The 19,833-nt window shown below is 34.2% G+C and overlaps 1 protein-coding gene across 1 annotated transcript; it reads left to right on the top strand.

The window, feature by feature from the left end:
• The first annotated feature begins 12,307 nt into the window (after positions 1 to 12,307).
• LOC141390842 (large ribosomal subunit protein uL4-like) lies at positions 12,308 to 12,994 on the top strand. Its single transcript, XM_073963792.1, has 2 exons — positions 12,308 to 12,560; positions 12,631 to 12,994. Exons 1-2 carry the CDS (start codon positions 12,539 to 12,541, stop codon positions 12,831 to 12,833), a joined length of 225 nt encoding a protein of 74 aa, XP_073819893.1. The 5' UTR covers positions 12,308 to 12,538; the 3' UTR covers positions 12,834 to 12,994.
• The last annotated feature ends 6,839 nt before the right edge of the window (positions 12,995 to 19,833 follow it).

The raw sequence follows: 19,833 nt of genomic DNA, 5'->3' as shown, positions 1-19,833 counted from the left end.
TGGCTACATATTGAATCAGCCGGCTGACAGTAATATTAGACAAGTATACATACACTAAAACTAATTAAAATAAGGTTAGATTAAAGAAGTACTAAATCACAAATCATGCATACGTGTCTGTCACTCACTACATAGCACAATGCGGCCAATGGCAGGTTTTTGAGGCAAAAAGTATTTTTTCAGGTCAGTGATTGAAATCAAATAATAACGGAATTATATTCTTAACACTTTCAAACCTCCAAAACCAAAAAATTACAATCTGGCAACGACCCCCGGCGACATGCCAAGCTGCCAAATATGTCTTAATTTTCATTATTTCAGACATTCAGTCGTAATTAAACAATTTAAGTATTTTGGCGCCACAACCTGATCTTTTTATATTATTTATTTTTTGAAGATGGAAAATGCAGGTAAATTAAGATTATTATTAAAAATGTAAATGTAATATTAGATGTGGCCAATCATTTGTTGTGTGAGTACGTGATGTTTTTGATGTAGTCTGTGGTATCGTCCATGCGTTCTTTGGAGTAGAACTTTCGGTATCGGGGTGTATTCTCGTAAAAATATGTATCTGGTGAAAGGTGATAATGCCGGCTAACAGATTTTGAAATTAAATTTTGCGTATACCTGCGAAAAAATTATCAATTTCCAGATTTCGTAAAACTTAAAAATTTGGATATTTTTAATTTTTGGTTGGAAAATCAGCGAAAATCTAAACACGTTATAGACTGGATTTCTGCAAAATTTAATCGAGGTGTCAAAGACAACTTCGTGACGGGAGTTAAAAAACAAGTTCATAACATTTGTGCACGCCTTAACCAAAAATGGATAAAAAATTGGAGGTCAAAAAATCCAAATCTAAACCGATTTTAATATAATTTGACAAACATATTTCTAAACCGAATCTTGTCACACATTTCAAATTTCATTGAAATTAGAGAGAAGTTGTTGCACCAAATACCTGAAATCGGGCGAAAATATATATGGCAGCTATATCCAAATCTGAACCGATTTCAAAATAACTTGGCAAACTTATTTCCAGTCCGAATTCCGCCACATATTCCAAATATCATCATAATTGGACAGAATTTTCGTGTTTGGTCCATCAATTATTCGATATCGGGCGAACATATATACGAGAGCTATATCTATATATGAACCGATATCAACCAAATTTGGCAGATAAGTTTCTATGCCGATTATAAACATCTGCACGAAATTTTGAAGGTCTAGCTTGACCCTGTGATTTTTTGCCTCAAAAACCTCTCATCGGCCTCATCGTGAATACGCATAATAGCATTTTTTATCATGTTTAATTGTTTGGTGGCAAATTTATTGGAATAAAATTACGAGTTAAACGAGACGGGACGTTAAAATTAATTTCGCCTAATAAAAATGGAGATTCGATAATTCCCCGAGTCAGTTTTATAATAAACATTGATTTCAACATGAAACGTCTTCTCTCGAGTGTGGGCAGGTCAATTAACATAAGGCGACTTTCATAAGGGGGGAGCGGTACATATGTATCCCAATTTAAGCCACGGAGAGCAAACAAAATGACTTGGCTTTTGTAACACAGGATTCAATATGAAGTTGAAATCTTAGTTTATTATCCAAGATTACACCAAAAACAACGAACGACAAAAAATTTTCTAATTTGAATGAACCAACATGGTTTTTTAAATTTTTTAAGATTTAAAGACATTCCATTGACTCTACACTAGGGTTATGACTTTTTGACATTTTTCCTCAAAAATGATTTCCTGTAGCAGGGATGAATGAACTTTTGCCTATTAATCACTATGCTATCGTTTATTCCATTGAAATATAAAAAAAGTTCACGCACAAATCGATTTTAAAAAAATAATTTTTTGAAAAAATATATAAAATGAAAAAAAAAATTTTTTCAAAAAATTATTTTTTGTTGCACGAATGAATAAATATAAGCCTACTAATAACTATAATAACATTTAATTCATTCATATATTAAAAAAGTCGCGAAAAATGTCACTTTGAAAACATTTAAATTTTTTTGTTTTTTGTTAAAAAATTATATTTTTGAATAAAAGCGTTTACCACATTTTTACGATTCTCAGAATTGAAGAAAAATAGTGAGAAATAAATTTTATGTCATTTTAATTATCTCATGTGGCTCTAAAGTTTATTTTCAATTATATATCTGTTTTCAGTGACTTCAAAAAATTGTCCATAATTTTGATAAATTCAAATTTTAAAATCATTTTGTGCGTGAGGTTTTTTCACCGAATCACCTTATAATTAAGATTTTATGTAATCTTATGGCAAAACTCATCACGCTATGATACAGTGATATGAGGTTGTAAAAAAGTCATAACCATACTCTACACCAGTTAGCTAAGTCGATGGTCAGACTAGCACGATTTCAACATGGCGACGTCAAGTTTATAGGCGAGGGGTATGAAGTAGTGAAACCCATGTACATGGTTTTCTGTGTTTGTTATGTTGCCTCTTCTTGTTTTTCGTTGCAAGATTCCTTTTTCTTCCATTTTCTTTCATTTTTATTTTCTCAAGCAAACGTAACGTTAACAACAAAACAAACATAAAAAGATTTAATAAAAACATTTAATTAATGAAATAGTGAAAATTTAACTATTAATATTAATTTAATTATTAATGTTAATTATTTTATGTTGTTTTTTTGGTTTATTTATGTCTGTTTTGTTTTTATTGGTATGAGAAAACACAACAAACGCGAATGGTAAAATAAAGAGGACACGCAAAAATCTTAAATTTCACGTTAACGTGTGTGGACACTAACGAAGCTTGAAAAGAAACTTTACCGAAATTGGTTTCAAGAAACCTTGCTAGTCTGACCATCGACTAAGGAATGTAAATCGAATTGTAATTGAAGTGAATACCTTGAATTTTTTATTTGATGGAACAATTTAACGTCGTCGGCGTACATTAACATTTTAGAGAAACGTATAATAGAAGGGAGATCATTAAGCGCAAAAGATCATATAGCGCAAAAAGAAGAGGTCGTTAGGGACTACCTTGGGGAACACCAGACGAGACAGTAACATTTTTCGATAAATAATTATTAAATAACACATTCTGTGTACGACCTCCTAAGTAGGTGGATATCCAGTTTAAGAAAACGCAAGGAAACCCCATTAAATTAAGTTTGTAAAGCAACAGTTTATGTACAACCGTACCGAAGGCTTTACTAAAGTTATTATAAATAACATCAATTTTATTCGTAAATTATTGATTTCATGAAATGTTTCAATCTGCGGGATATTAATAGTTCAAATAATTTAGGAATTACGCTTAATTTTGCTATGCATCTATAATTATCAACCAAACATCTATTACCAGACTTATGAAGTAGAATAATATAGCTAGACCGCCACTGGAGCGGAAAACATCATTTTCTTTAAATTTAAATAAAAAATGCAAATCAATTTGTTTTACTTTGTAAATGATCCAATTATGCGAATAATTACTTGAGGTGGTTATTACTCTAAAAAATCGATTTTATGAATTGAATGATTATGAAGAGAAAATGGCTTCGCTTTAGCCAGAAAAGCGTCATAAATACTTTGGTTTACATAAAATAAATAAATAAGTTGAAAATTTGACCACTAGAGGTGGAATTTGGGAATGGTTTCGTTTAAGCCAAAAAAGTGTAATTAAACATTGGGTTTAGCATATATGTATGTATTAATATGTGTAACATATGAAGTATGGTGGTTTTTTCTGCTTCAAAGTTTTTTCATAGGCATATAAGGATTTGGAACCGAATTTCAATACATTGGCGATACTTTGGAAAATTTGTCTGTGTCAATTGCGTATATCTAAAATAAATCCACTTGAACAAGATTGACCGGAGAAAAAGTTGTAATGTAAACCACCTACAATGTCTATTACAAAACCCGGAGAATGCTACTTCATCAGAACCGACCACAACAACGAATAGAAATCTTTTCGGCAAATAGTAACAACCACCTACAACTCATTTTGTAGCCTAATCCCCATTACAAAACGAGGAGTTCGGTTAATAACAAAACTGGTACCAGTCCTTTCCAAATATTGCACCTGTGCAAGAGGGAGAGCATGTCGAGGTTTGCAACCAATCGCATGGCGATATCGATACCTGTAAAGCATTAAATAAAACCAAAGTTCGGACCGCCTGCGTCTATTAAACTAAGTGTTTCATTTAACTTACACCACCAGTTTCCTAATAGCAACACGTAAGTATCGCATGAAGTGTTGTTGTTGTTCGTGTTTGAACAACAATTAATTTTGGTTCTAAAACTATTCTGTAGATTTAGAACCCCTACCTGTATCGGAACTTGTGCAATGAATTCATTTGCGTAAAATATTAAAATTTATACTAGACATTTTGATCTGAAAGATAACGTCTCGAATACACTCTCTGAATCCTGTACATTAATTAGCATGAGCGATTTTAATTTACCTAATGTTCCATGGGTGTCGGGCGATAATAAATTAGATTTCATACCTGCCCTAAGCAATACCGGATTTGATATTTTTGTGATAAAATTTATGATAAATGCTTATACAATTTTGTTTTTCTTTTCAGAATAGTCTGGCTTTTTCCCATTGCTGTTGTTTTATTATTATAAAACAACTAATTTATTAGTGGCATTATTCGACAAAGGTTAAGGCGGGGAAGACTAGTTTCGATCCACGCCACTGGATCTCATCAGTTCCCTTGTTTCTTGTTTGTGGATATTCTCCACACAAGTTATTTTTTAATAACTTCTTCAACAAAAAACTTTTTATACCTAAACATTAATTGTCAGCTCGAAGTATAAAGGTGAAAAAAGAAAAAAAAAACTCCGTGTTGGTTAACTACCAACATCATTTTGTTATGATGCCTTCGTTGAAAATCAACGACACATAACAGTGGAAAAGGTTTGGTTTGTTTCGCAAACACTTTCGTCGGAGTTGTGTGAAGTTGCCAAAAAAACTTCTCATTGAAGTTCTTCATTTGTTCACCTTTATACTTCGAGCTGACGATTGATGTTTGTATATAAAAAGGTTTTTTTTGAAGAAGTTGTTGAAAAATAACTTCGGTGGAGAATATCCATAAACAAGAAACAGTTGAACTGATGAGATCCAGTAGCTGGATCGAAACTAGTCTTCCCTGCCTTACCCCTTGGCGAATAATGCCAAATTTGTTCCACTAATAAATAAGTTGTTTTAAAATAATAAAAGTACAACAATGGGATTAAGCCAGGCTATTTTGAAAAAAAAACAAAATTGTATCAGCTATACCAATAAAAACGACCCCATCAATGTTCTATAAATGCTTTTATAAAATTAATAATATTGTAAATGTCAAAGAACGGATTTTGGATTCAGTTTTTTCAACCACTTTAAATATTTCGTTAAACAGATGTTCTTTACTTGTACTACACTTTCAATCTACCTTAAGTAAAAAAAGTTTTCATATGAACTAAATCCTCTAATTAACTCGACTCCTACATACAACTTCGCTAAAGTAAATCTCTCTCAACTGAAACCCATGCTACATAATACTGAAAAGGATTTTAATGATGTCAGCGACGACCACAGAAATACAACCAAAGCGAAGACATGTATGAACGTATCAGTGAAAAAAGCAACAACCACATTATGTTTTTGTTTGTTTTCATTCATTTACACTGTACGTGAGAGAGAGAAGCAAATGCAAAAACAACTCAGTGGGCGCCCTCACTATACGATCTAAGCAAAGAAGCTCGTCCTTGATCTAGACTAATGTGTGTCAAGATTCTATAGTCACCTTGAAGACGCCTTTTCCACAGCCGTTCCTTTAAAAAAGAAAACATTTTACCACGGTCGGTTTACACCGAAGTTAAGACGTTTATGGAACATTTAAAACAGACTATTCAAGAAGTTTAAGAAATGCAATTGCTCAATCAATTACTCAAAATACTTAATTGCTAGAAATGAATATAATATTGAAAACTCAAAGTCGTATTCTATTCATTACGTATTTCTTAAATCTGGACCGGATGGTGTTCCCACAGCCATTCTTATATATTGTGCAAATGAACTTTGCTTACCACTTACTAGGATTTTTAACGAATCTTTACGCCAAGGATATTTTCCGCTCCAGTGGCGGTCAAGCTATATTATTCTACTTCATAAGTCTGGTAATAGATGTTTAGGAATTACGTTTAATTTTGTTATGCATCTATAATTATCAACCAAACGTCTATTACCAGACTTATGAATTAGAATAATATAGCTTGACCGCCACTGGAGCGGAAAATATCCTTGGCGTAAAGATTCGTTAAAAATCCTAGTAAGTGGTAAGCAAAGTTCATTTGCACAATATATAAGAATGGATGTGGGAACACCATCCGGAGTTAGAAACCAAAAAACTCTTAAATTACTAACATATAACGTGCATGGTCTAAAAACAAATGTATTTTTCCTGAATTTTACGAATATGTTAGAAGCTTTGAAATATTTGCATTAATTGAGACCCATGTTGAAGAGAGTGAAGAAGATAGATGGGCGAAATATGTCCACGATTTCAATTTAGATTGGCAGAAAGCGCGAAGAATTCATAACTACGGAAGGGCGAGTGGTAGTATTCTATATGGAGTGAGAAAAGATTTATCGAAAATTGGAATAAACCATACATTTCAGCAATATAACAATATAAGTACAATCTAGATCAATACATCGAAAACAAGTGTTTTATTCATCCCAGTTTATATAAGAGGAGATAATTGGTTTTGCGAATTTTCTGTGGTAAAAGAGTACATCAAAAACTTAACAGAAAGCATTATAGTACTAGCTGGAGACATGAATGTACGCATAGGAAATCTGCAACAAAATTTAGATAGTTCTTTGCAAAAGGAATTTACGGCTGGTAGAGAAAACAGACTTTCAATGGATTCTGTGGTTAATTCAAAGGGAAAATGTTTTATGGAATTTTGTGATGACAACGGTTTGATAATTCTTAATGGCAGAACTATTGGACACTATACCTTCGTAAACACACAGGGAAATTCTGTTAACGATATCGCTGCAGTAACATATGAAGGTCTAAAAATGGTTAGAAAATTTGAAATTGAGGAAAAAATTTGGTCGGATCATTTGCCAATGAGAATAGAGATCGAAACAGCACAAACTACAAGTGACACTAAAACTTTTAGCCTACTCCCAAAATTGCAGTGGGGAAGACAGACTGCAAGATTTGAGGAAGTGTTAAACCGAAATCTACGTATGGCTAAAAGCAATGGAGAAATTAATTATTTGAAGGATTTATCCTGTATTATTTATAATTCTGCTATCAAAACAAATGCGGATAACAAACATATATAATTGTTCCACAAACATCCCAGATGGGACAAGGGAGACTTCTCTCATATCAATGAGTGCACGCCGATTCATATTGGCTCAATGATATGGGACCTACTTTTTATTGCCGAGTCCGAACGGCGTGTCTTACGACACCACTTGTAGAGAAGTTTTTCATGGCTTAAATACTCAGGAAATGTCGCCAAGCATTACTGAGGGGGAATTTTGCCACCGTTGAAAATTTGATGTTGCTTGGCCTGGGATTCGAACCGCAGACCTTCTGAGTGCAATGCGGACGTGCTAACCATTGCACCACGGTGGCCCCCAAAGGCATATAAAACCCACTGGTTTAACAGCAGGCATGAAAGAGCTCGTAGAGAATCATTTAAACTACTAAATATTTTTAGAACTTCGGATTCAAAAAACGATAAAGAAATCTACTTGGAAGCTGTTCATACTTATAAGAACATATGTAAAGAACAGAAAAATGAATATGTGAGAGAGTTAGAGGCAAAGCTTTCAAACTCTACCGACTCAAAAGAATGGTGGAAAATTGCAAAGCAGATTAGAGGGCAAAACTTAATGATTGGAACCAATTTGTCTGCCTATGATTTCAGATCGCATTTCAATAAACTATTAAACCATCAACAGTTTGCTAGTGATATCCATTACGCAGTTTTCTATAGAACCGATCCTTTATTAGATAGAGAAATAGATGTCGCAAAAATAAAAGGAATATTAAAGCTCACAAAGGAGAATAAGGCCCCAGGAATGGATAGGGTGCCATATGAATTTCTGATGAATGCATCGCAAGAATTTCTGGATGAATTGGCGTTTCAATGTAATGAAATACTCAACAATGGAAACATTGATCAAATAATGGAAGAATCAGTAATTTTCCCTATACATAAGAATGGGAGATTATAATGTGGCAACTAACTATAGAGGGATTTCTCTAATGAATTCATCTGCTAAAATTTTTATGGGGATTCTGAACAAACGTATAAAGGAATGGGTAGACGATAATAATATATTGAATGAATTCCAAGCAGGCTTCAGATCTGGATATTCAACAGTGGATAACATATATAATCTCTCATCAATTGTTCAACTTAAGCTTTCGGAAAGAAAGAAAGTCTACGCATTATTTGTTGATTTCTCAGCCGCTTTTGATACAGTCTCTAGACGTCTGTTAATATACAAACTTCACTATATGGGAATGTCGACAAAAATTGTAGATTTGTTGGAAAATATATATAGGAACACGAAGTCTGTGGTATGGACTGGAAAAGAATGTTTGCTATCGCCATTGTTGTTCACTCTTTACTTAAATGATCTACACGATTACATAGAAGGAGGTCTCAATATTAATGAGCTTAATATTCGTGTTCTATTATATGCGGATGACATCGTGATTTCAGCTGATGATAAAAAGGTTCTACAACGCATGATAAGAAGGCTGGAAAATTACTGTCAACAATGGAATATGGTGGTTAATTTAACAAAATCAAAAATAATGATATTCCGAAATGGAGGTCGATTATCATCGGATGAGAGCTGGCAATATCACAGTCAAGAAATTGAAATTGTGAACGAATACTGTTACTTAGGCGTCAATATAACACAAAAAATGACTTTCTCCAAGCATGTAGAAAATAGAATAATCAAATCAAAGACCTGTATTAATGCCACTTGGAAACAACATTTACCTAGGCCTCAGATATCCTTGGTAGCGAAATGGAAGATTTTTCAGAGCGTTTGTAGAACCACACAGTCATACGCGGCACAAATATGGGGTTATGGCTGGTTTGAAGAGGTGGAAAAACTACAACGGTATTTTCCCAAGAGGATTTTAAAACTACCGGATGCTATTCCAAGTTATATATTGTCATTAGAAACTGATGTACCTGATAACCACTTCTACACCTTGAAACTTTATTTGGATTATATTTCCAGTGCAGTGTATAAATATAAAAACCAGAGGCTGCCACACATACTCTCCTTAAAAATATGGGAAAAAAGAATTTTTTGGGCAAAAGCCATAGACACACTTGCTGAAAGCGTATATATTTCCACAGCAAATACGTGCATTACGTCGCATGTATGGATTACATTAATGAATTCAATGTTAGATACGCTCAACAGGATAAGTTATATGGAGAAAATAGAAAAGGCGCATGCAACTGAAAATAGATTTTACCGTTTTCTGAATCCAAGTGTTGGAACAGACTATATGATAAATATTTGGAATTTAGACAAAATTTCAATTATAATGAAAACCAGAGCCGATATACTCCCCCTAAATGGAAACAAGTATGGAGAAAACGACATAAAGCAATGCACATTATGTAACACTAGAGATGTAAAAAACATGCAACATTTCATTGCCAAATGTCCCATCTTATGCGAGATCAGAAGAGCTTTTTTGGGTAGAAAATATTTAGAAGAAACAGAGTTGATTAACATTCTAAATGGATATGTAGACGGTAGTTGGGAAAAATTATACAACTATGTTAGAAGTGCTCTAAAGTATAGAAACTGTATAATTCAACAACTTTTTTAAATGAAGGAGAAACTAATCATGTAAAATAAAATTAACGGATTTTAAAAAATGGAATTTGAAAGAAAACATTTAAGTTATTGTCAAAATATGTATATAAATTTTATTTTGTTGTCCTTAGATGAAAATCATATATAGTATTTCCAGATTAAATGAAACCTTTTCCAAATTAAATGAAACCTTTTCCAAATTAAACGAAACCTTTTCCAAATTAAATGAAACCTTTTTCAACGGAAATGAAACCTTTTCCAGATGAAGTGAAACCTTTTCCAATTGAAATGAAACCTTTTCCATTTGAAATGAATCTTTTCCCAAATCCAATGAAACCATTATTTTTTATTATAAGAACTTGAAACTAATATTGATTTTTATTGTTTTAAATTAAAACGCTAACATACATTTATGTATTTAAAACAAATATAGTTATATATGTATGTTTTTCGGTAATAAACCTTACAGTTGTGTGATTTTGGAACTCATTTTACCTTTACCGACAAAAATCGGTAAAATTAAATCGCAAAATTATTATTGAAAATTTTCAATAAATGTTGGCATCACTGTTGCTATCGGTAAAGGTTAGCGACTACTTTTTATTCATCGTTAACTTGCCGAAAAAATCGTTAATTACCGAAATTATGGGCATTTTAATTTTAACGACTTTTGTCGGTAAGGACAACAATGTGTTACAGAATCTCACTACAGGTATCATTGTTTTTTTCGACTCTTTTTGAGCTCTTATTTCATAATCTTAACTTTATTTTTATCAATAAACGAAAAACAAAAACTGAAATTCTTTATGGTTTTGTTTAAATCGATCTGGAAATGAGAAATATATCAATTGACTATGTTACATAATTTTCTTACATAGTCAGTCCCTTCAGTTTTCTGCTCGGAAAACTTTCAATACAATGGCCAGTTCGAACAATCTTCCTGATTTTTCTGTTGAATGCTGCGCTCTATCGCCTCAGTGAAGGATAGCGAAGTTCAGTTGTAGCGCAGTATTTTATTTTTGAAAATGCATTCTAAATCCGTTGAACTTTGGGAATATGGCTGCACGAATTTAAGTTGATATTTGTTTAATTCTAATAAAGTTCTTATGTCATTCCTTTTACGAATTTACTGATTATCAATTATCAGAAACGAGTTTTCTAATTCTAAGTCTGGTGTAATCTTCCCCAAAATACCTTCTATAAATTGTTTGAATTTGTCTGCATTCACAATTAAACTTGAAATTATATTACGGTACACAAAACCCCCGATTTTATTTACTGCCATTACAGTTACATATCGATCTTATAAAGTAGGCAGCACAATCTGAAGATTAAATCCACTATCTTCTATAAATATTAAATGTTCCCTTTGTTGAAGTATCCATTTTGGAAAATACCGAGCCTGTTTTTTTTAACTCCGACATTTTAGGCTCGTTCTATTTCGACTGAGGCTGTTTTTAAAATAATTTTCAATTTCCGTATTTCATTTTGAAGGTTTTTTTATTGTTAAGACTGAAGTAAAAACTATGAAATAATAACTAAAAAAAAAACAAAAAATAAAAATAAAAAAACAATGATGCTTGTAACGCTTATTCACAAACTCATTCCTATATAACTATATTTGTTATAATAACATCAATTGATATTATTATTTTATTTTAAAACAATAAAAATCAATATCAGTTTATTGTTGATTATAATAAAAAAATAAAGGTTTCATTTAATTTGGAAAAAGTTTCATTTCAAATTGAAAAGGTTTCATTTCAATTGGAAAAGGGTACATTTCCGTTGGAAAAGGTTTCATTTAATTTGGAAAAGGTTTCGTTTAATTTGGAAAAGATTTCATTTAAATTGGAAAAGGTTTCATTTAATCTGGAAATGCTATATATAATTGAATTGTAAAACAAAGAAAACAAAATAAATTTAATATAATCTAATCAGTACATTTGAATCCGTCTTCTTTACTGCAACAGAAGATGAGCAAGAGAAAAAATAAAAATTGGAAGCCAAACAAATGTTTAAGTTCGTCAGAGTCAATTATCAAACGACAAAGGACAATTTATTTGGAATTTTAAAAAATCGAAAAGCTCAAATTACTTGAAATAGCGCTAGAGGCGATGTTACAAATCCGTCAGTATTTCACAGCTCAGCTACTTATGATATGTCGGAAATTTGTATTAAATGCCACCTTGTGACACTCAAGACTTCTATGCATGGCAGAAAAAGAAGGTAATCTCATTTGAAAAAACCGTCCTTGAGCTGCCAAATACAACCATATATTCGAAACAATATGAAAGTTGTTGTTATTGTATGTCAATTACAACAAAACAACATATTGTTTGTTTACGTCTTATTTATATTTTTATTGGAATAAATATTTTAATATTTCGCGAGAATGTGTGAAACGTTTAGTTTTTCGGTATTCTATTGGTCCATAGCGAACGTTTCTGTGGTTGGAGAATAAAATAAGTTCGTATTTTTAGGTTTCTCGGTCCTTTCAACGTACAAAGAGTTCTAACTTGAATGTTATTGCATTATTTTTCGTGGAAGGAAAAGACAAATCACGGAAAATAGAATTTAATTGCCTGCAGTGTTCAAGGTTTCTATTCGTTTCTATTCTCGGCAACGATATCCCCACACGCACACGGTAGCTAGCTTTAACCTTATGGCTGCCAATGAAAAAGCCGGTAAGTAAATGTTTGGAGCGAAGATGAATGGGTTTATATTTTGATATTGAATGTATGCTGTTTGTTACAGGCCACCAAATCTCTGTCGAATCATGGGACATTAGTAGCGCTGTTGCATGCATTCCTCGTGTCTGTGGTGGCGGTATTCATCGCTCCGGTCAGGTGCTTTTGGTAACACGTGCCGTGATGGCCGCTTCTACTAAGACTTTTCGCAGTTGGAACAGAAAGGTCAATATACCCAACGCAGCTACGATTTGCTATCTGCCTATTTAATTGATGGCGTGTATGAATTTCCTTTGTAAAAAGTTGCAAAAGACGAAAAAGGCTGTTTTCCTCAGGCGCTTGAAGATCAGGACTGACATCCAAAAGGTGTACAAATCCCAACAATATCGTGTTGGTCATGGCACCATACGCGACTTCCGTGGACCTCACACCGAATACCACAAAGAAGAAGAAGATGAAGGTTTTCTTGCAAATATAGTTCCACTTTGAAGAAGGAATTGGCTAAGAACCACTTTGCTGTTGCTAGTACTAAAGCTGCTGCCAACCGCGCTAAAACACTATAGAACACGTGAAGCTAGAAAGAAGAAAGCCGCCGTTGCCCCCCAAGATATAAACTTTTGAAATCTTATCAAATCTGTGTATTGCTTTATTTTTATTCTATAAAATATATAATATTTAAGAATATGTATATAAAACCAACTTAAGGAAACCGACAACTATGCATGTCTTGTCTTCACAAAAATAAAAATTTCCCAGGAAAAAATATAATGTAGTCATTATCCAGGTTATTATATACATGATTATACACGCTGGATCTTATTTGGGGAGTCATTTCAATATTTATCGTGCCAAACATCCATTTTAGTGTCACCGTATGATTTTTTGAGATTTGGGTCATTATGTCAGGAAGCAACGACTTGCCCATGTTTGGGAGAAATATGCCGATATGCAAAGGTTGGACCAGCCATTTATATTGGTCGCTGTAGGAACTTTAAAGCTTTTGAACAAATATAGTTGAATGCATAGACTTGATCACGAAACACATCATATAACAGGACCATAAGAATTTCAAAGCAGGTACTCGAAGGACTGGATCGATATAGTCCATGCTTGATATATGTATGTATGTCTGGAAAAATATTGCGAGGAATAATTTTTAGGTAAAATCAGTTGATCCGTTCGTGAGTTATCGTACGCAGCCAATCTTTGAACATTTATGGAGTAGGTTCCGGAAGATGGGGACCGATATGTCCCATTCTCGAAATTGATTAATATTTTGAAAAGATATGACGAGGCCAATATTTGGACAGCATCAGCTTATCCGTTCTAGAGTTATCCTTTAGACGGGCGGATAGACAGGGCAAAATCGACACCAAATTGTCTGAAAATTTAAAATTAAATTAGTTTGGAATTTGAAATGTAAATAAACCGGACATATGTATGTTTTAACATATACATACAAAGTTTGTCAAAATCATTTTGTCAATGAAGGGACGGCAAAGCGAATACAACTCTTTGAGCTCTGAGCGTGAGGTTACCTTGTATCATTGTATCATGCTCTATGGAAGTTATGAAGAATGACCAACATTTAGAGATATGTTTACGGTCATATATGGTAATTGTTTAGCCCGCACTATAGGGACTGGGGGGAACAAGTGTTATCGAGGCTCCCCAATGGAGCCAGTACGCCCAATGCGTACGAGTGGCCGTCAATAACAATGAAAAGAAAGAAGTAAATAAAACACGATAGTTTTAGTAAAGGGTTTGGCTCGATTGCCGTGTGTTTATTATTGGTAAACAATATTACCTTTCTACAACGATATGTAGGAATGCTTACGATAAAAGTTGCTTGCGATTCAAGCGGTCGATCGATCTTCTTTTTATGTTTTTATTATATTGTGTTTTTGTGTTGACATCTGCATAGATGCTTCAAGAGGGCGGTTGTCAAGTGAATATTCGTTGAAATCTCTCATACTATTACAGGGATGTAATAAATGGGAATGAGGAGATTTCAACGAATATGTCTATGTAATTCATAGAGCCAATTTAAATCAAATAATCAATTCTGACTTAAACATTTGCCGCCTCCCTTGAAACATCCAAATGTTTTAACAAAATCGATATAAGTACAATGTATATATGTAAGTATTCAGTATTGGTATAGTGGAGGCGTGAGCAATAACCTTTTACATTTTTTCAAACAATTTTGATTTTTTTTCTTTTTTTTTTTTAGCCATGAGGGACCCCGGGCCATTAGGGACCCCGCGGTAAATATGGCCATTAGGGACCATGTGATAGGCTTACAAACTAAACGATTGGGCCATTAGGGACCCCGCGGTAAATATGGTCATAAGGGACCATTCAAGCGACTGGGCCATTAGGGACCCAGCTGTTGTGCAGATCACTATAGACCTGGCTAACGAAAGGGCCATTAGGGACCCTGAAAACGATAGTGCAACGTGAGCTAACGTTCGCCTTGTTTGGTTGGGCCGCTTTACAACGATTTTCCGTACCATTTACGAAAACGACAATTTATGTGACAGGACCCGTAACAATCCATCCAAATGATGTATTTTGAGCAAGCAGCGAGCCCGCCGAAAGTCGCAAGGTATGACTTCTAATTATTTTCGGGTACAAGTCTGCTCCTATCAAAATATCTACCGGGCGCGATTCGCCGAATTGAGGATCTGCCAAAACTATATTCGACAAATCCGACTTAAGGTCCGAAGTGACCGGGGTCGATCAACGCCCTAGCAGGAAAAGAAGCACCCTGATGAACGATATTCACCAGCGCTGTTCCCAATAGAACTTTTCCTTTCTGAGTTACGTGGAAGGATTGTCGAACTAAATTATCGACCGATGTCGACGGAGCGCTAGATGTAGACGAACTTGTGCTACTATTTAAGGTTCTAGGCCGAAAGGTGGAAGCTGAAGCTGACAACTTCGAACTTCTGGGAGTCACAATTTGACTCGGACTGCTCACCATAGAGCGATCTCTGTGCAATAGAGTGTTATGCCTCTGATTGCACTTGCGACAAGAACGACTATTACAATTTTTGACCTCGTGTCCCTTCTGAAGGCAATTCACACACAAACGATGCCTTTTGACCAATTTATATCTTTCCAACGGCGTACAATTTACGAACCGCTGGCAAACATTTAATGTGTGTTGTTGGTCTGTACAAAGAACGCAACAAGTCTTGGGCGACGATCGAAGAGGTGTCGAAAAGAGTTTGGGACTGGGAGAAGAGTGAGGAGAAGAAGTACAAGATTTAGGAGACACTTTACAAGTCGATTTATAACAAGTGCCAACACTTCTCATCTCATGCAAACACAGAAGAGTTCGAATTCTCTCTGTCAAGAATGCATCTAATTCTTTCCAAGTTGAAAGACGAGATTTATTTGTCACACTTTGCTCCCATAAAGCGTGTGTGATCTTAGGCAATTTTTGTAAACAAATGAAAACCACGAACGGATCCCAATTATCCGTAGGTATTTCATAAATTGCCATTGCCGAAAGGCAACTATTGATCCCACGTTGTATTGACTTAAGTCCCAAACTAGTTTCCTGATCCAACACAGGAAGCGAAAACAACGATTTCAATTGGCTGTGGACAAGCAAACTTGGATTGTCGTATGTGAAGTTCAATTCATTCCACGCAAGGTTGAAACTCCGATGAGTCAACGGAAACTTCGAGACAATTTCTCGAGCCTCACCACTAGTTTTACTCACCAGATGACACAAGCGTTCAATATCTGTCAACTGGGAGTTATTTATGTAAACCGCACTAAACAAGTCTCTGAAAGTGGGCCAATTTAGAATTTTTCCATCGAAAACCTCAATCTCCAAAGGAGGTAACGCAAGATTGTGAATGCTATCAAATTCTGGGAGATCATCAACGAAGTTTGTGCCTATTCTAGGATTCCCAATACTCAATATTGAAGAGCTAGACGCCTGTGTTCCCACATCACGAGAATGATGGGACGACAAACTCACGTTTTTAACATTTACGTCACAGGACTGTTTTTCCGAAGAAATATCGCCTGGATGTTTTGTTAAGAAATCTTCCGAACTACCCAATGTGTTCGGGGACATTTTAGATGAACTACTAAATTTGGACAACAAACTATTTATCATTGAAGAACAACTTATATATTTCTTATGCGACTCCTCATATATGGAATTAAGATTTTCAGGATTTTCTACAGAAGAGAGGCATTTACTAAAAGTGTCCTGAAAGTTTTTCCACAATTTCTCAATTTCCTCACTCCTAACTTCGAGAGCATAAAAGTCATGTTCATCTTCCTTCATAGCACCGAAATGTGCAGTGAATCTCACTATAGAGTTGGAAGCTCTGAGGATCTTTTCTTTAGGGGTGAAAGCCATGTTAACGAAAAACAAAGAGAAATCAAACCAACAATATGGTAACCACAAATTTGTACCCACAAAGAATAATGCTACCAATTGCAGCGTGCTGATTTAAAATCGCAATCCAAAATTGAAACAATATTCAAAATCTTAAAAATAAACGAAATTTTGCAAACGAAAGCAACAAAAATTCAATTGACAACTATTTGCTCAAAAAATTGCAATAAGAAATTTGAGTCAATATTTAAATTCCAAAATTATGTAAACTACCATTTAATTTACCAACAATTTGAAACTATATTCAAATTCCAAAAACAAATCGCAATAGAAATTTTAAAGTAATATTCCAAATTCCTGAAATGCGCTATTTAAAGTACAAAATTATGAAAATTACTATTTAATTTACAAAACTATTTGCAAGAAGAAATTAATTTTGCAGTAAAAACCAATAACAAATATCTACTATCTCCCAAAAGTACGAAATAACAGTTTATTTGTGACAAAAAAATATAAATGGAAATTCGAACAATATCAGAATTCCAAAAAAATTGTAAAATTCGCAAAAATAAGTGGACAAAATGGCCTACACAAGAAAGCGTCCAATTGTAGGGTGCATGCAATATCAAATTTATACAAATAACCACCGAATGTAGTGTATTTGTGTCCAAAAATTCAACAAAAATTTCAAACTATATTGAAATTCCAAAATATATACCAATCGCAATAAATACTTTTAAATAACGCCCTACACAAAAAAGGTCCAATTGAGCGGATGTAGGGTGCACGCAATTCCAAAGTGTCCAAAAATATTATTAAAATGTTCCCTGACACTGATTTATTATATTTACCATAAAATATAATAAAGTGTGTCACAGTACTAATTTACTGACCGAGTACTGTGTAATAATACACCGGCGGGTTACTGTGCAATAAAAACGGACACGACAGAAAGAGGAATGTCCAAAAATGCAATATTTATGCGTACATGCGTGTGTGTATATATTTGCATGCAAGCCACTTACTGACCGACTAGACGGTACGACAGAGCGACGATGCTGGAGTATGTAGCTATACAAGCGTGTGTGTATCAGCACAGAAGGGACCACGAATAGGCCGTGCAGTGTAAATATGTAACCGATGTATTTATGAAAATATGTTTGTATATTTACACTGCTAAAGCGAAACGAAATCAATGCAAATTAGAAATATTTTAGGGAATATTTTCTACACCTTTTGCAACAACAATAAGAAGCAGGTAAACGACAATTTAGAGGAAAATAAACAAAAAATAAAGCGAAATATTTAGAAGCAAATATGTATTATTTTTGTTTTGATATTTCTATTCCCGTATGTCTGTCCACGATTTGGACTTTGACCGATTAACAAAAAAGAGGGAATCTATGACGTTGTAAAACGGCCAAACAAACAAACGAACACTTGTTTTTTTATTTATTTTGATGCTCACAATGCACTATACGTACCAATAAAATTGTGAGATCCAAGGGTGTAGTGGACTGTATTTCAATAGGATTCCAAAAGTTCATCAATTCACTGGAAGATCCGGTTCGATTGGACCAAATGTTTAGCCCGCACTATAGGGACTGGGGGGAACAAGTGTTATCGAGGCTCCCCAATGGAGCCAGTACGCCCAATGCGTACGAGTGGCCGTCAATAACAATGAAAAGAAAGAAGTAAATAAAACACGATAGTTTTAGTAAAGGGTTTGGCTCGATTGCCGTGTGTTTATTATTGGTAAACAATATTACCTTTCTACAACGATATGTAGGAATGCTTACGATAAAGCGCGGGTAAAAGTTGCTTGCGACTCAAGCGGTCGATCGATCTTCTTTTTATGTTTTTATTATATTGTGTTTTTGTGTTGACATCTGCATAGATGCTTCAAGAGGGCGGTTGTCAAGTGAATATTCGTTGAAATCTCTCATACTATTACAGGGATGTAATAAATGGGAATGAGGAGATTTCAACGAATATGTCTATGTAATTCATAGAGCCAATTTAAATCAAATAATCAATTCTGACTTAAACAGTAATCATTGTTGAATTGTTGATCGTTATCCAAAATCTGATCAGCATTTTTCTTTAGCGTGGGAAGCATTGTCTGTGCGATACGAAAATTTGCGAGTTCTGGTAGATAATCAATTGAAAATTTTATTTATTTCAATTTGAATCTTGTAAAGATATAAAAAGAATTCAATCCAGAGTTAGCGTATATCTAGCTACTTTGAAGGCACATACTGTAAAAGTGAATCAGTGGGATCCGATATTAATTTATTTGTGTTCAACCAAACTTCCGATTGAGACTTTGACCCTTTGGGAGCAATCGCTCGAATCACATTCAGAGCTACCCAAATGGTCTCAAATGGAAGATTTCCTAAGAAAAATACATCGAGTTCTTGAGCGAATCGATAGTCTTAAAAGACAAGCACCTCCGACCAATGTTGAATACGAATTTACAGCGCACCAAAATGCGCATACGACACTACCTAATGGATATGTCATGTGTGGTAAAAACCACATACTAAAGAACTGTGTGAGATTTAATAATATGTCAGTGAATGAAAGAATTAAATTTTCGCAAGAGAATTGTTTGTGTAATAATTTGTCTTAAAAGTGGACACGTAACACAAGAATGTTTTAGTATGCATAGATGCTTATATTGCAAGAAGATGCATCATACAAAGTTGCATATTGGGAATGCGTCACAATTTCCCACGAGTACGAACTCACCATCACGTGGTTCTCAAAGTCCTCGATCGGATGCAAATAGACAAACAATATCACATGTCACGACCGATGACATGCCTAGTACTTCCCATACTCCAGTACAAACTTCTCATGTAGAAACGCAATTATCTATGAGTGAAGATGACGTTTTGTTAT

The sequence above is a fragment of the Musca autumnalis genome, unplaced genomic scaffold (assembly GCF_047663935.1).
Source record: "Musca autumnalis isolate F117 unplaced genomic scaffold, ASM4766393v1 scaffold_1, whole genome shotgun sequence".
Classification (NCBI taxonomy): domain Eukaryota; kingdom Metazoa; phylum Arthropoda; class Insecta; order Diptera; family Muscidae; genus Musca; species Musca autumnalis.
The sequence above is the reverse complement of the archived record's forward strand: the minus strand, read 5'-3'. Positions and strand labels throughout refer to the sequence as shown.